The 18,423-nt window shown below is 48.5% G+C and overlaps 1 protein-coding gene across 5 annotated transcripts in view; it reads right to left on the reverse strand.

Moving 5' to 3' along the window:
* Nucleotides 1-18,423, reverse strand: part of hth (Meis homeobox homothorax) — a 427,894-nt gene that overhangs the window by 145,657 nt on the left and 263,814 nt on the right. For all 5 annotated transcript variants that reach the window (XM_026813411.1, XM_026813410.1, XM_018024365.2 and 2 more), the window contains one exon: nt 6,289-6,437. In XM_026813411.1, coding sequence (XP_026669212.1) covers nt 6,289-6,437 — 149 coding nt within the window. The remainder of the gene's footprint in view (nt 1-6,288; nt 6,438-18,423) is intronic.

An 18,423-nucleotide genomic window follows, 5' to 3' on the forward strand; every position in this document is an offset into this window, starting at 1 on the left:
TTCGCTTCGGTTGCCGGGACGGTCGCCGAGGCGAGGGCCAAGTATTATATTCAAATGCGAGCCGAGGCGGCGCCAGTGAGGAGCACGAACCGAGGGCCAGGAGGGGTTGCCGACGTACTCGGGGCTAGCCGGAGGAGGTTGAAGGTTGTAGGTTGACCGTAGGAACGCCAAGCCTTTCGCTAGACGTCAGGACAACCGAGAGAACATGGAAACCGTCCCTTTGGGCGGGACAGAGGAAATTACGTCGCCTTACTTGACCTTTCTAACGCCTGGACTATGTCTATTATAGCACACGCAAAATTGTATTATTGAACAATGCAAAATTATCTTGTATCCCCCGAAATTATTTATCAAGCTAACATAGAAGATAGAAGAAAACTAATATATAAATGAAATCATAAGAAAAAGAAATCTGTTATAATTTGGGAGATATATTAAAGATCAGAAAAAATGTCTACAACTATTCTGAGAAAACGCGCAAAGTGAAACATATAATTTACTTTCCAAATCGTTTAAAGAGTAAATAATCATTTTGGGCCGGTATAAATTGAATATTCAATCAGAGAAAAATCCCGAACGTAGGCAGAGAAAGATCGCGAGATCAGGGAACACAACCGGAATAAAGAAACGGCACGATGGCGGTGCAGAGGTTAAACGCGCGTACGCCGGGAGGAAGCGAGAGCGTAACATCGAATTCCCGATCGGGGAAGGCGGAACACGTCGCGAGGATTTGTTCGAGCGGAAAACTGCCGGTCGATGTATGCAAACGTCTCCTCCAAGTCCTTTCGAGCCGATAGGGTGACAACGGGCGCGTCGCGTCGCCCTGGAAATCTCTGCGGAGGAACAATTGTCCGCCCGAGTGCCGTTCCGGCGTTCCCTGGTTAACGAACTCATCAAACGGTCGTCGGACGCGTTCACCGTGTCTCGAAGACCTTGACCCAGCGACGGGCAAGGACGGGCTCTCGCCCGGTAGCGGAAGCGAGTCGGTTTAAACGGCTGGTCCAGGGGTGGCGGAGGGACAATAGATATCAGCCGCGTGTATACACGGGACACCGAAGCCGGGAGACCGAGATAGCAGATCTAAGTGGGCCATGCCGCGCTACGGTTATGGCCGCATAAAACGCTCCGCTAGTGGTAGTTGCGAGAAACGGCGACGAGGGCGGGCAAAAGGCAACCAGTCAGCCAGCTGGCTGCCACGCCGCGCTGCCGCCGGGTCGTGGCAGTCGACTCGAGTGCCGTCGAGAGCCCCTTTACGGCCGAAAAAACGGCCGCTATGATTGTCTATGCAAATTGTTTAAAATATCCGGGCTAAGGCCGTTCCCTCCCCGTCCCACGTATCTCGCCTTGGCGTCGTTCCGTGGAAACTACCACGCCGCGAGACTCGTCGACAACCGTCTACGATGGGGTGGAATCCTGCGAACCGCGATCGACGTATTCACCCCATCCGATTTCAACGAATGATCTTTTCCTCGGCAAGTTTTTCTCGTTTAAAACGTCCCCCACGAATAAAGTGATAAACGACGTACAAGCAAAATTTGTCACTGTAATTCTATACATAATTTCTATACGAATAACAAATTTCTATAATAAACTAGAATGATTAAACTATTAAATGTATTCCAAAAATAGAATAAATAAAAATCTGAAATCTTGACGTTATAAGGGATCGAGGGAGATTGAAAGATCGGTTTCATGCCGTGACAAGGGAAATGCGATCGCACGCGGAAATAATGGATTTGCAATTCTATTGACGGTAGAAGAACGGCACGCCGCGGCAACGATTATGGCGTTTTACAGCCAACCAGAAAGAGAAACAGAGAGAGAGAGAAGGAAAGTCGAACGTGGAAGAATGCCGGCCACGTGTCAGATCGATCGCCGGTTTTTGTTCGCAGCTTCACGCTGTGTCCCGATCCCGATCAACGGGCGCGATACGGATGAATTAAAGATCGCGGCAAGATATACTGGAATGGCAGCACGCAATACGCTAAATGAAACGCGGTTCATTATCGATCTTGATGAAACTGCGCTTGCATCCCTCGCGGCCCGTGCTCCGCGCCGTGCACGTTTACGATCGTGAATATCCGTGTCCTCTGTCCGTGTATGGATCACTGTGTCCGTGTCTGTACGTGCAGCTAATGGCATTGCCGCTACGCGGTTTGTACCATAGCGGCATTACCTGCCTTAGATGGCTTATTGATTGCCTCGACTATGTTCTGCTGTTACAACACGAATAAGAATCGCCTCTCAATCGAATTCACCTTTCCCTTTGAGTTTTGCAAAACTACGCCCGCTCGATTCAATTAAGATTTCCCGTCCGAAACATTCATTGAACACCCTTGTATTTTAAGAACGTCTCATTGGAAATGTTACGATGTCAGTAAAGGTTGATATAATAATAACGTAACGTATAGGAGAATGAGATAAAGCACAGAAAAATTATATGACATTCTCTGATACTATTATATGTATTATAATGACGAATTGAGTCGAGGAAAGGACAGACAGAGGGTTAAGCGTTCGCGGATTTGTGAAAGGATTCGATACGGAATCAGCTCGTTTCTGGCAGTGGCAAAATTTATTTCGGCCAAGGAGAAAGGGGACAATCCGAGGGCGCCGCTTTCGATACGCGAAACGGAGAAACTGGCGAATGTAATTTCACGAAATGCTTCCATTGATATAAGGAGAGTGTGCCGCGGTGTCAGGGGATAAGGCAACGCCGAAGAAGAAACCAGCGGGCAAAAGGCGGAGATGGAAAATGGAAGATCGGAGCAAGCTAGACGGATATATCTTCCGAGTAAATTAAAATGGATTATATATGTCGACTTCATCTTCAATCTTTCTACTCTTCCTGCCCCCCGGCAGTTCCGGATAATCGCCCGATCGTCAGGGACGATTGTTATTACAATATTGAAATTTTATTAATTCCTCAGCATCCTAATTCAATAAAAATGTAATTTAATCCAAGTTTAATTAACGAGTTTTTTAAAAATCTCGATGCACTGAATTTCGTGTCTGTTTCCACTAAATTAGATAATAGTTGTGACAGCTAAAGTAAATGCATACGAGGGCAGAGAATCGTGAAAGGAGGACGATTCGTGGAGACGATTCTGCCCGTTTGAAACATCGTTCACCAAGTGTACCGCGGACAGGGAGGAAGGAACGAACAGAGTTAGAGTGGTAGTAGGTCGGTGGCCACAATTCTGGAAAGCCCAACTTGGCTAGCGTGGAAGGTCGGGACACGGAGTCGACCATGATGTATGCTCCTCTTCCGTCTAATTAAACTTGGGGAGGGTCGCAGAGTTGGTTGGTTGCGCGGTCGGTCGGTTGGTACGCTGGCTGCTCGGACAGACGTACCGAACCGACGGCCTGGTGAGGGGCGGCCGTCGGGATGGCTTTCAAAATGACAGCCAAAGAGAGAGAGAGAGATAGAGAGAGAGAGAGAGAGAGTGAGTGAGTGAGTGAGAGAGGGCTGCGGTGAGAACTAGCGAACAAGGAAGCACCGACCGGAGAAAGGCGTCTCTCGTGAATAGCCGAAACGATTTCGTACCCCGGCCGCTGTTTGAACATCCTTGTATCGAATTAACGTCGAGGCCCCTTCTAACAGCGACGACGTCTAAATTATTCATGTTTCCAGCGGCAACCGGTGGACAAATAAATCACTGATCTCGCGCCGCTTATACGTCCCCGGGACTAGACGGGACTTTCACCGATGACCGTGACTTTCCCGGCGAATTTTCACGCGACGTCTCTGAGAATCACGAGAGGCGACATTCCTAGAGCGTTTTCGCAGTACACCCTGACACGTGGAAGAAGAGACCCGACAGTGCCTCGCGTACTCCGCCTCCATCAAATTAATTTAATTTATATCCCGGACCGTAGATCTCGCCACGCCGCGAGCGTGCCGTTTTCTTTGCAACGTATTCGTCTCCTTTGATCTAAAACGTCGCGTCGCCCGAAACCCAGCAGCCAGTTTTTCCCTTTTCCTCGTCTGCGACCGCGGCGCGGTTCCATCCGAGGCTGACCGCTCCGTTCCTTATTCGATCGTGGCCGTCTATCTATGGGCGTGCGTTAACTACAACCGCAAACGATCCGTCGTGCTCGTTTCCCAGCCCGCTTCGCTCGTCCCTTTTTCTACGCGAACCCGACTCGCGGATTGGCTTCGCTTCCCTCGAACCGGGACGGGTTATTGGCGCGACGTGGTGGATTCCTTGGCTACACTTCCGAAATGTTTCAACGGAGTGGAACGTCGCCGACGTGACCGGTGCCCGTCTGCGATCCGGAATTCCCGATGAAAACGACGTCGCACTCGCTTTCGCACCAATAAATTCATGGGACAGTCGGGCTCGGTACTCATGTTTGGCTGCGGCTTGATTTACTTCCACTTAACGCGTCTAAGTGGTCGGAGATATTACACGGTAGTAGAGATAATTGTCAAGTAGAAGAATTTACAAACGGTTGGATACGAGACCCGACGTAATGCACTTAACAAAGCGACCCGCCACGATCCTGGACTGATGATAATAGAAGACACGATTATTTTCAATCGTGCGGGGAATGCGCAAATTCGTTAACAAGCAATCTGAACGAAGATACGATCGAGAGAAAGTCTACTAAAGAAAACTAGGAGATAATCCGCAGAGATGTGGCTAGTTGCGTCGAGATTGAGCCACACTCGTTTCAAACATCTGTTCCGCAATAATTACCGGGCGAAAGAGTCGAGTCGCGAGAGCGTTAGCCCTTGTTGCGGCCGTAAGTCATCGCCGGGGAGAAAGATTAGGACGCTAAATCAAGGCTGTTGAGGCCGTAATTCGTTTGCTGGAAAAAGGGAACGTCGGAAGGAGCTCTTTAAGAGGCTGCCACTCGAGCGAATACACACGCTTGGCTCGGTTACTCTTTTAACGCGCAATATGTAGTACCCAACGCGTCGAATGGAATCCACCGTTCGCGGCGCGGCCGCTTAATCGCTCGTAATAACGGCGAGGCGAATATGCGCGGGACGATGATCGTCGCGAGACGAAAAACCGCCGTAATTTCTGGCACTGCATGCAGTATGCCGCAATAACGCGCGGTTCATGAATCGGCCGGTGGATAACGCGCCTTTTTCTACCTCGTAATTGTTCCTAACTCTGTGCAACATTTCCACGCGAATTCATGTTCACAATAATTAAATTGATTATAGATCCGATATCAGAAAATCTCTTTACAAATACAATCTTGTATCATTTGCAAATTAAATTAAACGAATTAAGAAATGAAATATATTTCCCGTGTTCACTCATGGGAGCAGATTCGAAACAAGTCGCCGCGGATACGACGAGCCGTACGAGAGGAAGGTACGTACACGCGTGTAGCTGGTGTACGTGTATATTGGAGCGGAGCTCGTCTTTTCACGAGAGCACGATATCGTCATCGCGCAAACAGCGTATATGCATTAAACCATGAACCCACTATCCCCGACGTCATATCCAATACACGTTGTTAGGGAGGGGGTCGCTGAAGCCGGTTCTCGCCGTGGAAGCACGGAGAAAGCGGGGTGCGAGCGGGCGTTTGCTGGTTGCGGGCTGGTTTCGAGGGTGGTTGCCAAACCTGCGCCCCTACCCGTCCCCCTTGGTGCGGTAATGGCATTAACCGAGCTGCAATATGATTACCGCTCTCGCAAGGTAACCTGATCATACCCGAAATCTATGGGGTGTCCGTAGTATGAGAGACTATGTACCGTGCTCCGAATTGCCCGCGCGAAACGTTACGCAACCGCAACGCAACGCAAAACACTCAGCCCGTGCTCCCGTCCCTTTAATCGCGTTGCTCTTTTTCCGACTCAGATTACCCGTGAATCATTAGATAGCCGAAAGTAGGAAGCATCGTGCCTCCTTATCTTGGCATTAGGAGATTAGTGTTCCCCTACCCTCCTCCGAGCCGCGCTTTTTCCGTCTTCGCTCGGTTCTTTCCTTCCCTCCGGCCTGTCCCTCTCTCTCGCTTTCTTTTTCGTTTCCGGAGCTTAACTCGCAGCCCGGGGTAAAAGCAATTTAGGAAATGTTTCCCTTTTTGCCGCGTCGCTACGTCGCGCTCGTTTGTCTTCGGTTCTCGGTTTCAAGCGTCGCTTGATAAGTGAATAATCGTTGGAAAACATTTCGCAACGGGTACGCCGGTTGATTTCGTGTTTTTCGTGCGTCCCGTCTCATCGGGAAGACAGTCGGCACATAGGTCGTTGACAAGAACGACGCGCCCAGAGCAAAGCTTCGTCGCCTGAAAGCGCGACACCACAAAAGACGCATGCAAGACACTTACCGTGAGGTGTTGAAACAGCCACGCCCTGAGGATGTTGGTTGCGACCTTCGGGAATATACCCCTCTTCTTCTGATTCTTCTTACCCGTCGAATCGTCGTCTTCCTCCCCGGTGCCCTCGCCGCTACCGATACTCGCATTACTCGCGTCACCTGTAATCAAAACAGGAAACAAAACCTCGTTAAAAAATCCAATTGCGACACTATTAAAACTGCACTTCTTGTCACAACTATAAAACCAGGTATCATTGAATTTATCTCGAATCAATTACACGCGTAATTAAATTCGCACAATTTAATATAAACCGTATCACAGTGACCGAGTCGATCGATTTCACGGTCGCGATAGCGAACAACATTTCTCAAATAAATCTGATGAAAAATCATTGGCAAGGATATGAGAACGGGTCATGTCTAAGGGCGAGATTTTCCAACATTTTAAACGGTACCGATTTTCGACGCAGAGTAGACCGAGAGAGCGATAACTGCTTCGACCCCCGTGGCTGGTTCCCATGCATACAAACACCATTAAGCCACCCGCAATCACCCTCCGCGCCTCTCCCTGCTGGACCGAACCCCCCCCCGTAAACGTCCGTGGCCCCGATTCCGTTTTCCGTTCGCCCCTCGCTTTCATCCCCCGACCGCATTAATTCCCCGTCATTTATCAATCTTAGCTTTTTAATTGCATGGTCACCGGGGACCCGAGCAGCGAGACGGTAATGAGAGATATTAAGACGGCTTACGGTCACGCTCTACCGGGGCAAATATCATTTTTATAAATTATCGGACCGGAGCCATTTCCAGGCGCCCCTTTCCAACTTTTTCCCCCCACTTTCACCATCAGATCCATTTCTTCCGCATTAATTAAGAGTTGATGGTCTTCGCTGACGTTAAAGGCTTAGAAAAAATGTTCATTCTCGCAGAGAATCCATACATTATTATTACTTTCTTACAGTTTGAATCGGGAAGCATGCAAGTTTCTTCGACCGTAGTTAGTAGAACGAGAACTTCCTCGTCAGACAGCTATATTCGAACGTCGTTCGCTTTTACTTTTAGAATTGTTTCTCTCCGAACTTGTACAGTTAATACAGTAAGTAGTGTACCTGGAATAAAAACTAGTGCACGGATCGATCGGAGCGGAAGCAGAAACGCGATCATCGGAATTCAGCAAGCGTGCGGATCGATCCTGTTTGGAACGAGCGGAAGTCCGAGGCTCGTTTTATTCCTTAGCCACACTCGGAAGGAGAATCGGGAAGGGGCTACTCACGCCGACGGATTATAAATGACCGTAGCCTTATCGTGCCGGGCAAGGCTCCGGTTCCCGGCGGTTCTATCGTAACAGAGAGATCAGGGTGAGCCCGTGGCCGCTCCCAGGGGTTTCACGATGACAGGTCGCCCGGGGGCGCCGCGCCGCACCGGGAAGAAGCGGTCTCGTGGCCGAGATTAACTTTGAATTCGTTCGAGGCGAAACGGGCGACCGGTCGGCGAAAAATTTGTCGAGCGGACCGGAACGCGGCGGGAGATCGATGGAAATCGGAGCCGCGCGCGACGTTCCACCCCCGCGACAGGGGCGGATGAAAACAGGGAGAAGAGAGAAACGATCGACTTCGATCAGAGTTCGTCGACCACCCGCCACTCCGACGACGATATTCCGAATCTGACAAGCGTTCCGTATATCTTGAAATAACAGAGGGGTCCGCTTGAATGTTCGATTAAGGATGTATTGGCTATACAGTCAATCCCAAAGGTTTATGCACTTTAGAAACGCATTTTTAAAAAGAAATCAGACGTCGGAAGAATATTGCTAATAATAAACNATTGGATATCTCCTTCTATACTTTTTAGCACGTAGCTATTTATTATTAGCATTATTCTTGCGACGTCTGATTACATACAATGCATCCTTAAACGTGATAGACAGAAGCGATCAAGATTACAAAATGCTCAAATTTTGAGATCGGAGATCGAATAAGATGTTCAATGCTGTTATAAAAATCAGTATGCAAATAAAATGACCAGACCTATGCTATCGTTGGATAACTGGTAAGGAATCACGTCATCCCGCGTATAATCCTCACAGTCGGATTCACAAGGAGCCAGGAGTCTTGGCGTCGATCCGTCTCCTACTCTTGTTTTCGTTCAGTGAACAAGAAAGAGGAACGGGGCGAGAGAGAGAGAGAGAGAGAGGAGAGGAGAGGATCATTTTGCGGTGGTCTTCGCGTAGCTGGCAAGTAACAAAAAACGACGTTAGATCTGTTCTCTCGTCGTCGAGCGTCCGTTGTTCAGGCGCACGGAGGGCTTAATGGAAGCCAAGCTCGAATAGAGCGGTCTAGAGGCGTGCGGAACGGCCGGCAGCCGGCTAGCGGAATAACGGAATGGCCACCGGACCGTCCCCCTGATTGCAGTTAATTTACTCGGTGAATCGAGTTAATGTAGCGTGGCCATCGTGCGCGCCGTTACCGTGCCCTGACGTATCGGTCCAAGAAGCCGTTCTCCGTTCCCGCTCGTCAGGAATTTCTCATTTCCGCGAGTGAGAGAGACCGAGAGTGGGGGGAGGAGAGGTACCGAGTCCCGCCGAAAAACGACTCTTCCCATAACGCGAAACGCGGCAAGAAACGGAAGACGAACGCCGTGAACTAGACACGCCGCTAAGGAGATACCGTTTCTTGTAGATTGTTTTCAGAAATGAATGTGGCGCGTGAAACGAGAAAACATCTGCTGTTGTTTAAAAGTCAATCCCGTTTAATCCAATTCCTAATTTCTTGTCAGTCATATAATCAATCAGCGATATAATAGAATAAATCAGAGAGAATCATGAAAATCTTTAGAAACAGCAGTAAATGTTCTCTTAACATAGTTTATAAATGCAGCCAATTTATAAATGCAGCCATATTTCTCAATAAAATCAGTCTCGTTTCACTGTTACTTCTCTATTTATCATCGCTCTCTTTACCTTAAAGACCATTCGTTAACAGAAACAATCGCCTCGTCGCATGACCGAGTCGGAGCGGAATGCGGCCAGGCATCGGGGTTGAAATTTAACGTGGCGATAAATTCCGGTGCGGAAAGTCGCGAAAATTGTCGGCGGCGTGCGGGCCGGTGCGCGTCGCACACACGTGCGTGTGCACGCGGTCTCCGCGATGCGACGCGTTTACGAGCGACAGAGAGGAGGAGGAGGAGGAGGAGGAGGAGGAGGCTGCGTGGCAGCACATACCAAAAACCCGAGAGGGGGTGGGAGCCATATCGTCCCCGTGTTGATTTACGCGGTGCACCGTGCATTTTTACTGCCGCGTTATAGAGATTTAAGTGCAGCCAATTATACGTTTACGTCCCCGCGCGTACGCTCCGGGAACGTCGGAGACGCGCGCGACGAGAGGTTCCTCTCTCCTCGCGGAGCGAAGGGTTTCCTCTCTTTCTTCCCGCGCGTAAGGCTATTTCTTTCCTTCGAGCTGTCACGGGTTATACTTAGCCGGTGGGTCAGGAATAAGCGAAATCTCACGTCGGTCTGACTATATGCTATTTCGAGAGGGCGCGGGCGGAACGCGAAATGGCTGTCGCCATTGGGGAAACGACCTCCTCTCTATCTCTCTCATTCTCTATCCCTTTTCAATGATAACGGTGTGTAACGTATTGGAACGCAAAGCGAAAGTCTCCTCTCTCGCCACGTCATCTTTCATTTACGCCCGAGGAGGAATCGAAGAATGGTTAATTATACACGCCGATTCGTTCCTCCGTCTCTATAAATATGTACGAGCGTAGTTCAAGGGCCCGCGGCGGACGATCATGCTCATTCTCTGAGGAAATAATAACCGGCAATGATGGTAATGATCGTGATCGAAAACCAATGAAGCGAATGATCATTAACGAAGCTGCGTGCGGTTGGCAAATATCTATAGATTAAATAATGTGATAATATGAGGTAATGTCGAGTTTTATCTGGGTCAGATAATGCCCGCGGATTCTGAACCTCAGACTTGAATCGTGCACATTTCTTATACAGTTGAAAATATTATTTATTGAGATCTGAAATATACTTGAGTAAAAATTCAGATATCTATTAGGTTACATAAGTTATGTTACAAGCGCGTTAGTCATGTTGTTACTGATAACATGGTTTTTACTAGCGAGCACTGCGTCGAAGATGACAAAAACGGGAGATAGAGTGGCTCGACCACCGAATACGTTTTCGTTGGAGCTGAGAGAGCCCTACCTCTATTTAGGGGTGGCCGCGCGGACTGTCGAAATAAACCGCGCATATGGCCACCGAAAATAAACTCCTTATTCCCAGCCCGTCGAACGAACCGAGGACCCTCGCTTCGGTTCCTCTTCCTTTTCTTTTACGTTCGTTTCCAGTTCGACCTGTTCGCGATAAGTTAACGCATGAAAACTTTTGAGAATTCGCAAGCTTATCATTCACTTTGCCATTTTTTTTCATATTCTCTATTTGATAGCAGTTTAATTTGTAGCATTAACGGCTGATATTTTCCAATAGGCAACCGGATGTACGCGATTGAAAAAAATCGTGGACTCGCGATTGACAGCATGATAAAATTATTCCAAAGAGTGATTTACAATTTGGTGAAAAGCCCAGCTCCGTTTGTGCATTATTTTATCGAAAATTGCGAGCGCCGTTGTTAAAGTTTGACAAAATATTGGCGCGTTAAAGCCGCGATTTATTTATCGATATTAGAGGATGTGAAATATGGAAGAAGTTAAATCACGCTCGTCGATACGTTCTACCATATTTATACATATGTACGTGTATATCCGTTCTTCAAAAATGCACACCAAACGTCAACCAAAAAATAAACGATAAAGAGCGAATGCTGTTAAGTGGAAAATTTAATATCCCATGTTTCTATATGATGTAATATTCGCGATAAACGTTCGTTGTATTTTCGCCCGGTTTTTCCGCGCGCGCGACGAATCTGTAAAATAAACTTATACCAGCCCGCGAATGGTGGAAATTCGAACGCCATAAAAGTCTGCTTCACTAAAACGCCCTTATTTTTTCACACATTTTATTCGCTCGCAGTGGTTTTATTTCCAATTCTATTATCGAGACCAATACCACGGCTATCGATTAATAAACGAATAAACATCAGAATAGCTCCCAAACTCATATCAATTCTCTACGCCTCTTTTTTTTTTACAAAAAAAAAAACCGAAAGCTCGCACGCGTCCGCGGGGGTGGAAATCGCGATCGGAAAGGGGTCAACGCACCAAAATACTCTTATCCTCGTTCGGTCTCGACCACGGCGGAGCCGAGTTAAAGCTGTCTGTTCGCCGATTCCCAAACTATTTTCAGCGATGAAACGCGGCCCGTGGATCACCCTCTGTTCCCCCCATCCCTAAACCGGTTCCCTCCCCCGAGATTTTTTTACCCGCCCCGGCTTATCCGTCGTCGAGGATCGTCTCACTCGATTTCCCGCGGCGCGGTCGTATCGCGTCCGACGCGAGGACAACCCGCTTAATCCGAGAATCTGCTTAACCGTAAGATTAATTGCCGATTGTGGGAGAGATGAGGCGCGGATGTTAGAAGCCCGTTTTCCCGCTTCGTCGCTGCGACGAGGTCGGCCTCGACCGTCGTCGTCGGCCGTACACTTTGTAGGAGTTTGTCTTACAAATGAGCCGAGCGACGGGCATAATTTAGTATGCCGCGGCCGTGCGCGTTAACCCTCTCGCTAAGCGACACTCAGACGCGTCTGTTACGCTTTACTTATGAGCATTATTCGGTGAAACAATTATGAATAAGATACTCGATTGCAATCTCCATTATAGAAAGGAATTACTCACTGATACTTTTCTATGTACAAAAACGTTTTCCAGATTAATTGGAGTCAATTCTTTATAAAATATTGTATAATAGACAGAAGTGGCGAAACGTTTGAATAATTACTGACGTCGATTACGTAATGTCGAGTGCCACGTGAGATACAAAGTCGAATGCAACGATTCAACCGCAAAGAGGTGTCTGCTTTTGTGAAATTCCTGTGGCCACAGTGACGCAAGACACGTCGCCGAGAGCCGAGAGCAGATGAGACGAAAATATCAGCCTATCGTCACCACGGAATCGCGGAGAACACGAGTCGAAGGGACGAAAGAGCCGTTGACAGCGTCGTCGAGGATGCCGAATTTCTACGGATTAACAAATCGCGTCGAATTCCTCTCGCTCTCGCTCGGCCCCTCCGGTTTGTTCATTTTACATTTCCATAATCGTACACGGTCACCGATTGGATTCATATCGCTGCGCCCGTGTCGTGATTTTCAACATAATTGTTTACAGAAACCCGGACGCGAAGAGCGGAGCGAGGAAGCGAGTCAAAGTGGTCGAAAGAGAAACATGTATTTTTCGACACCTGACGCCGCTCGTCAACGGCGAGCGTCGGATAGCCCGTCACTTATTTACCAAGTCTAAATAGATGCTATTAATAGTTGCGTGAAAGAGAGCCCCGCGGCTTCAATCGTCGAAATAATTTGGCACTTCTCGAACCAGTTTTAGTCGCGCCGCGGTTTCAACTGTGATCCAACTGAGTTTCCAAAAGTAATCGACAAACGCGCAGGGTTTCGTCATTTTTCCTTACGCAACGTACAAGGCTTCATTATCATCTGACCCTATGACTTTCAATCATTCGACTGGTTTCACATTTCTATAATGTCAAAACACTTTCTCAGGACCCGAACAATTAATTTGAAAGAATTTCAGTTTCACTTCTGTTTCAATCACCGCGCTGAGTCAAATTTTATTCGGAGTGCCTGTCGTTCAAATACGCGTCACTAAAAGTACTAAATTGTATCTAAAGAAGGTAACAAGCAAGAGATCAATGCGTTCGTTTAATCTGTGTCGATTCGCATGCTAGAAAAAGTCCACGCAAAAGACATAGACGAGAACAAGCGGTCAGGTAGGAAGGCGAGGAGGCGAACGAACGCGTGCGGGTTGATTGAGACATCGGCGGAACAGCTGTGACAGTTATCTGATTCATGGACATGCCGGGTATATTTTATGCCGTACGACCTATGAATACAGATCGATCGGTCGCGGGATAGCGGACCGGCCCGAAGGAGATCATAGGTGCCTCCGCGTATATGGATATATCAATTACACGCTACGCCACACGTATACCGTAAGTACACGCGAAGAGGAAGATGCGAGCGGGTCGCGTTAGAGGGGACGCGCGGCAGGATACATCGCATTACGATTCATCAGGCGTCCGGGTACCAGTTCCGCGAGGATCCGCGAACAGATACCTATCTGGTAACGATCTACGTGATAAATCGCCGATTTGTATCGACGCTTCTCGTGTCGCCCAGTGCGGCGTAAATCGTACCCAGCGAGCGATCACAATCATGTTCTTCAAATTACTATTTCCACTATTTCCGAATCCTTAATATACAATTATCTAACGTTTTTAAAAAAAAACTTTCGTGAACACTTAAAAAAAAAAGATGTTCGTAGCTAAATTCCAACCGAATCTATCAGCTTTTTGGTAGATTAAAGATTTGATAGTGATATCGATCACGATGAATAACTGTTAAAACGCGGGAAAGCTGTATCGAGGAGAAAGTCCGACTGCCGGAAGAAATCGTCTAAACGCGTCGCTTGCGTGCACGAAGGTTTGGCGCGAAGATCCACGGATCCACATCGGAGGTTCGCCGTATTAACATAAAAGTCGCGGCGCAGATTTATCGTCGCGTGTAAATAACGATCGTCAACGGGACGCGTTGCGCAACTACCGAAGGCGTCACGTGAGCAGCGCGGGTATTAGCTGCATAGAGGAAACGTGAAGCGTGAACAGTCGTGTAATTGCGAGATAATAGAACCCGGGCTTATTTATTCGGATTATCATTATATCATTTATGTTCGATTATCTTCCAAAGCGAATTTTAATATGCATATTCAATTTTTTTAAATAATGGGACAATTACTTTGTACATTCCTATGCATCATTTTTGATAAATGCATTCATATTTTTAGGTGTATTTATATTTATAGTACGGAATTCAAACTCATTTGTAAATAGATTAACCTTTCGAGATCGTTAAAGTGTTCTTGTCAGACGTAGTAGGTGTTTCGCGTCCAGTAAGCGTGAACAGCGGACGGCAGGCCAGTCATAGAACGGTTGGAACGTGAAACGAAACGAGAAACGTAGAAACGCGAGATATCGGCGTGGCAGAGGCTGGCAGCCAGGCACGTACGGAGATTGCGCTAATTAATGCCACGGGACCAGCGACGAGGTCGACGCTGCGCCGCTGATGTGCTGCCGCTAGGAACGACGCTGTTACTATGATAATTACCGGGAGAACGTGAGCCACCGTCTTAATTGGGACTACCGGAGCGAATTAATAACGCGACACCCAACGATGACCCCTTTCGCGACACCTCCCTGCTTCTATCCCCCCTGGGCCCTTCTGATAAAATCCTGACGTGTCCAATTTCGTAGCATCGTTAAAAAACTGCGTATCGAAGTACTTACACAACTTTGCCTAATTAAAATATCGATGCTCTAACGGTATTCAAAATAATTTTAGCAAAGTCAAGGCTTTTGAGAAGTTGTAAAATCAAATTAAAAGAATTGCACGTGTCGCGTTTAATTTCCTGTGAATATTTACATAGTATTTGAGAGCGGAAACGCTCGTCTACGAAAGAGATTGTAAAATCGAGGAAGAGAGAGAGGTCGTAAGCGCGTGGTAGAAATAAAAGTGTTAATGGCGATGCGCCACCGTCGCAGTGGACGCATTCGCCAAGACGACGACGACGACGACGACGACGACGTCGTGTCGCGTCATCCTCCCCCTGTTCGCGTTGCTTGACGTCCATCCGATGGTTTTCGGGTACATGTGACGAGCACGTGTCTTAAACTGGTACATATCGGCTTTCGCCTCGGAATTAGTGAGCGAAGAAAGACAGACACGGAGAAAGAGAGGTCTCGCGTCCGTCCCGGCGACGGAAGGGACCCGGATGATTTTACTCTTTTTGTCACCGTGTGCGGCGTCGCGACGCGTTTAAACTTTTCGTCATGCATCACGACGCGTTAACTCCCGTTTATTTCCAGTCTCTCCGGGCTCTCGGCACCGCTGCAACATATTTATAACCTAATCGGGTGCGAACGCGTCGAAACTCGCCCGCTCTATATTTACGTTGACTGCTCGTAGAAATTTCGATTTCGACGAACCTATCGGACACGTTCGTTTCGTCTCCTCGACTTCGGCATCGTCTCTTCGAATCCTCAGCGGGCGTACGTTTAAACGGTTCGTTAATCGGGTAATTACCCCGACGAAGGAAACAACAACGACGTAGAACCGCGGGGTTTAATATCGACGATCCATCAACCCGACGAGAGATTTACCCGCGACGTATGCTCTCGACGAACCGTATCCACGGACCGTGCATACGCGGCGGACCAATGGCAATAGTACGGTGGTTCTTGTTATAATACGAGAGAGTAAGCGACTCGTCCTGAACCGCGGAAGGAACGCGGAGGGAGGAAGGGTGGCTCAAGAGAAATGGGCGCCAGTGGCCAGTAATGAGCCAGAAAACTGGCGACAGCTCCGCTATGCCCCCTATATCCTATCCCAACGAGACGAGGCGCGATATTGTGCGACGCGACGACGACGACGACGACGTTCTCTCGCGTCTAACTCCTCGCACACGTTATCTCCGCCGCGTGTACGTGTGCACGCTCGAGAATTCGTCGGTGTGCGGTGCACGCGCGGGCCCATAATTCACTGGCGGCTGGCCCGCAGGCCCGTCTTGTTAGCGCCCCGCAGAAACCGAACTGAGGACCTCCTAACTATGATACCGTCTGCTCCACCGATATACGCGGAGGGGCCGAGTCCTGGGGATCCACGATGAGGAAAGCAACAGAAGAAAAACGACGAATAGACCAGCGGGGGGAAAGAAAGCCAGAGGAGGAGAGAAAAGAGCACGCTCACAAAGAGACGGGGTTAGAAACGATGAACGTGGCGAGAACAGGGACGAGAATTGGGGAAAAGAAGAAGGAGATACTAAGATACTCCGTTCTGATCCTCTCTGGCTCCGCCAACGCGCATAAATGCATACCTATCTCCGACCGCATCTTCCCCGGCCCGGCGGAACGACCGAACGAAAAGAGCGCGTTATCGGTACTTCGACCTGATAAATCCCCCCACCGAAAGAATAATGAGTCGACATTATTCATGCTGACCCGTCAGCGTCGCTCGACCGACCGACCGACCGACCGACCGGTCCACCCCGCACCCACCTTCTCGCTCCTTTTTACCCCGGGCCGAAACCGCGTCGAAAACGCGTACCGCCATTAAGGGGTTCTTCCCGACGACGCAACGCCCGGCATCGCGTAGAGAATCCGTTGGAATAGACGGACCGATATTAGGAAGCCGCTTAACCAGAGGATCAAGTGGAATTCGGGGCCACGAGATCCCGTCGGCGTCGTTTGGTCGATAGAGGAACCTTGCGAGACTTTTCGTATCAGCGCGAGCTCATAAATTATCCGGGGACACGGAAGGCGAGCGTGACGTCCTGTGCTCACGAGGACCGTCCTCGAGGGGTCCTCTCACGAATTCACATGATGACATGTCTTATTATCGTGTCCCAAGAGTTTCCTCTGATTTTTTATCAAACACGACTCCGTAGATAGTAACCCTATTGGCTTAAAATACTTCTGGCATTTGATTTATTTTTTTAATCGACGTAACCTTCTGAGATTTAATAATGGAAAATGTATTATGCAATTACTAGACAGATTCAAAACTAATGAAACATTTAAATGTTACTACATACGAAGCTGGGAAATTCCTCCGATTTTACCCGACGAAAACGAAACGTATTCGTTATTCGGACGACAGCCAGGGTAGCTGGCCTTTTCCGGTTTCAACAAACTTTCCATTATGCGTCCGATCCCGACGGAACGATACACGGTCACGCCCCCTTAACGCGCCCTTGCCCCAGAGGGATGTAAGTCACCGGAGCACTTAAGCGAGTTGAGAGACGAGACTCGCCACTAAATAACGCGACGTCCAAGAGGCGAGCGTCCGACATAACTGGCTTGCCGTACGTCACCCTATTCACCCCCGTGTCATCTTTCCTTCGAACTTCTAACACCCAATCGATAATGGAAACTTCGCGCGGCTAGCTATACCGAAAACTGTTGGAACAGAAAATCGAGGCTTCATTGAAAGGTAGAAATATTCGGAACGAGTTCTCCCGAGTCTGCGAAAATGGAAACGGCTCGCGTAAATCACGTTTACAGCTTCGGCGAAGCTATCGACGGGTTTATGGGAAATTAAAGCCCCGTCGAGCGGGCTGCAAAGTCGCGTCATCATCGTCCGCTCGGTAATGGAGCAAGCGGTAGTATGAGGACTTGTGACTAGAAAGCTGGTTTCGATCGTGATTGCCGAACGGCGAATTTGTCGCCGCGTGTTTTATTGTACGCGATGAAATTGGACGGAGTGGGCGAGCTCGCGCGGCCCACTGAAGGTAGAGGGGGTGGGGGGAGGGAGGGTAGAGGAAACACGCGAAACCGGGACCGTAATAAAACGGGACGCGTGTGTTAAACGTGTCACTCAACGGTGTCACAGATAGATGCGACAACGATTCCCCGGCTACTGGCCGTAATATCGCAACCGGCAAGAGTTTTGTTTTCTAACGAAACCGGAAATTGCGTCGCGGCAAAAATCCATTCGCTAACGCAATTCTCGCGCGCCAGTTCTCGATTCGTCAAACCAACAGGTAACCAGCTGCGAGCTTAGGAAAATGCGTTATAGTAAAATGAGCGAGTAACATCTCGCAGACTTTCAGATCTACGTAGGAGCATTGATTCTGAATGATATCTGCAGAATTAAAGGAACACAATTATAAAAATATTATCGAAAGGAAAAGACGATTTGAAAGATTGTTTGATTAATCTGTTTCCCCACTTGCACCTTTAATATTTTTTACTTTTCCAAGAGAATTACTGATCATCGAGTGTATCAAATAATTCTCTGACGAAATCAGGCGCGCTTTATGGAACAGTTTGTACGGGTATCGAATGGCTGCTCGAATCTTGAGGGCCCTCGGTCGGAAAACACAGCGCGGATACCGAGTTCAGGCCGGTACTTACGATCAACTGGTGCAGCGAAGCATCGCCGGCGATACATCATC

The sequence above is a fragment of the Ceratina calcarata genome, unplaced genomic scaffold, assembly GCF_001652005.2.
Source record: "Ceratina calcarata isolate Rehan_Ccalc_2016 unplaced genomic scaffold, ASM165200v1 scaffold329.2, whole genome shotgun sequence".
NCBI classification, from domain to species: Eukaryota; Metazoa; Arthropoda; class Insecta; order Hymenoptera; family Apidae; genus Ceratina; species Ceratina calcarata.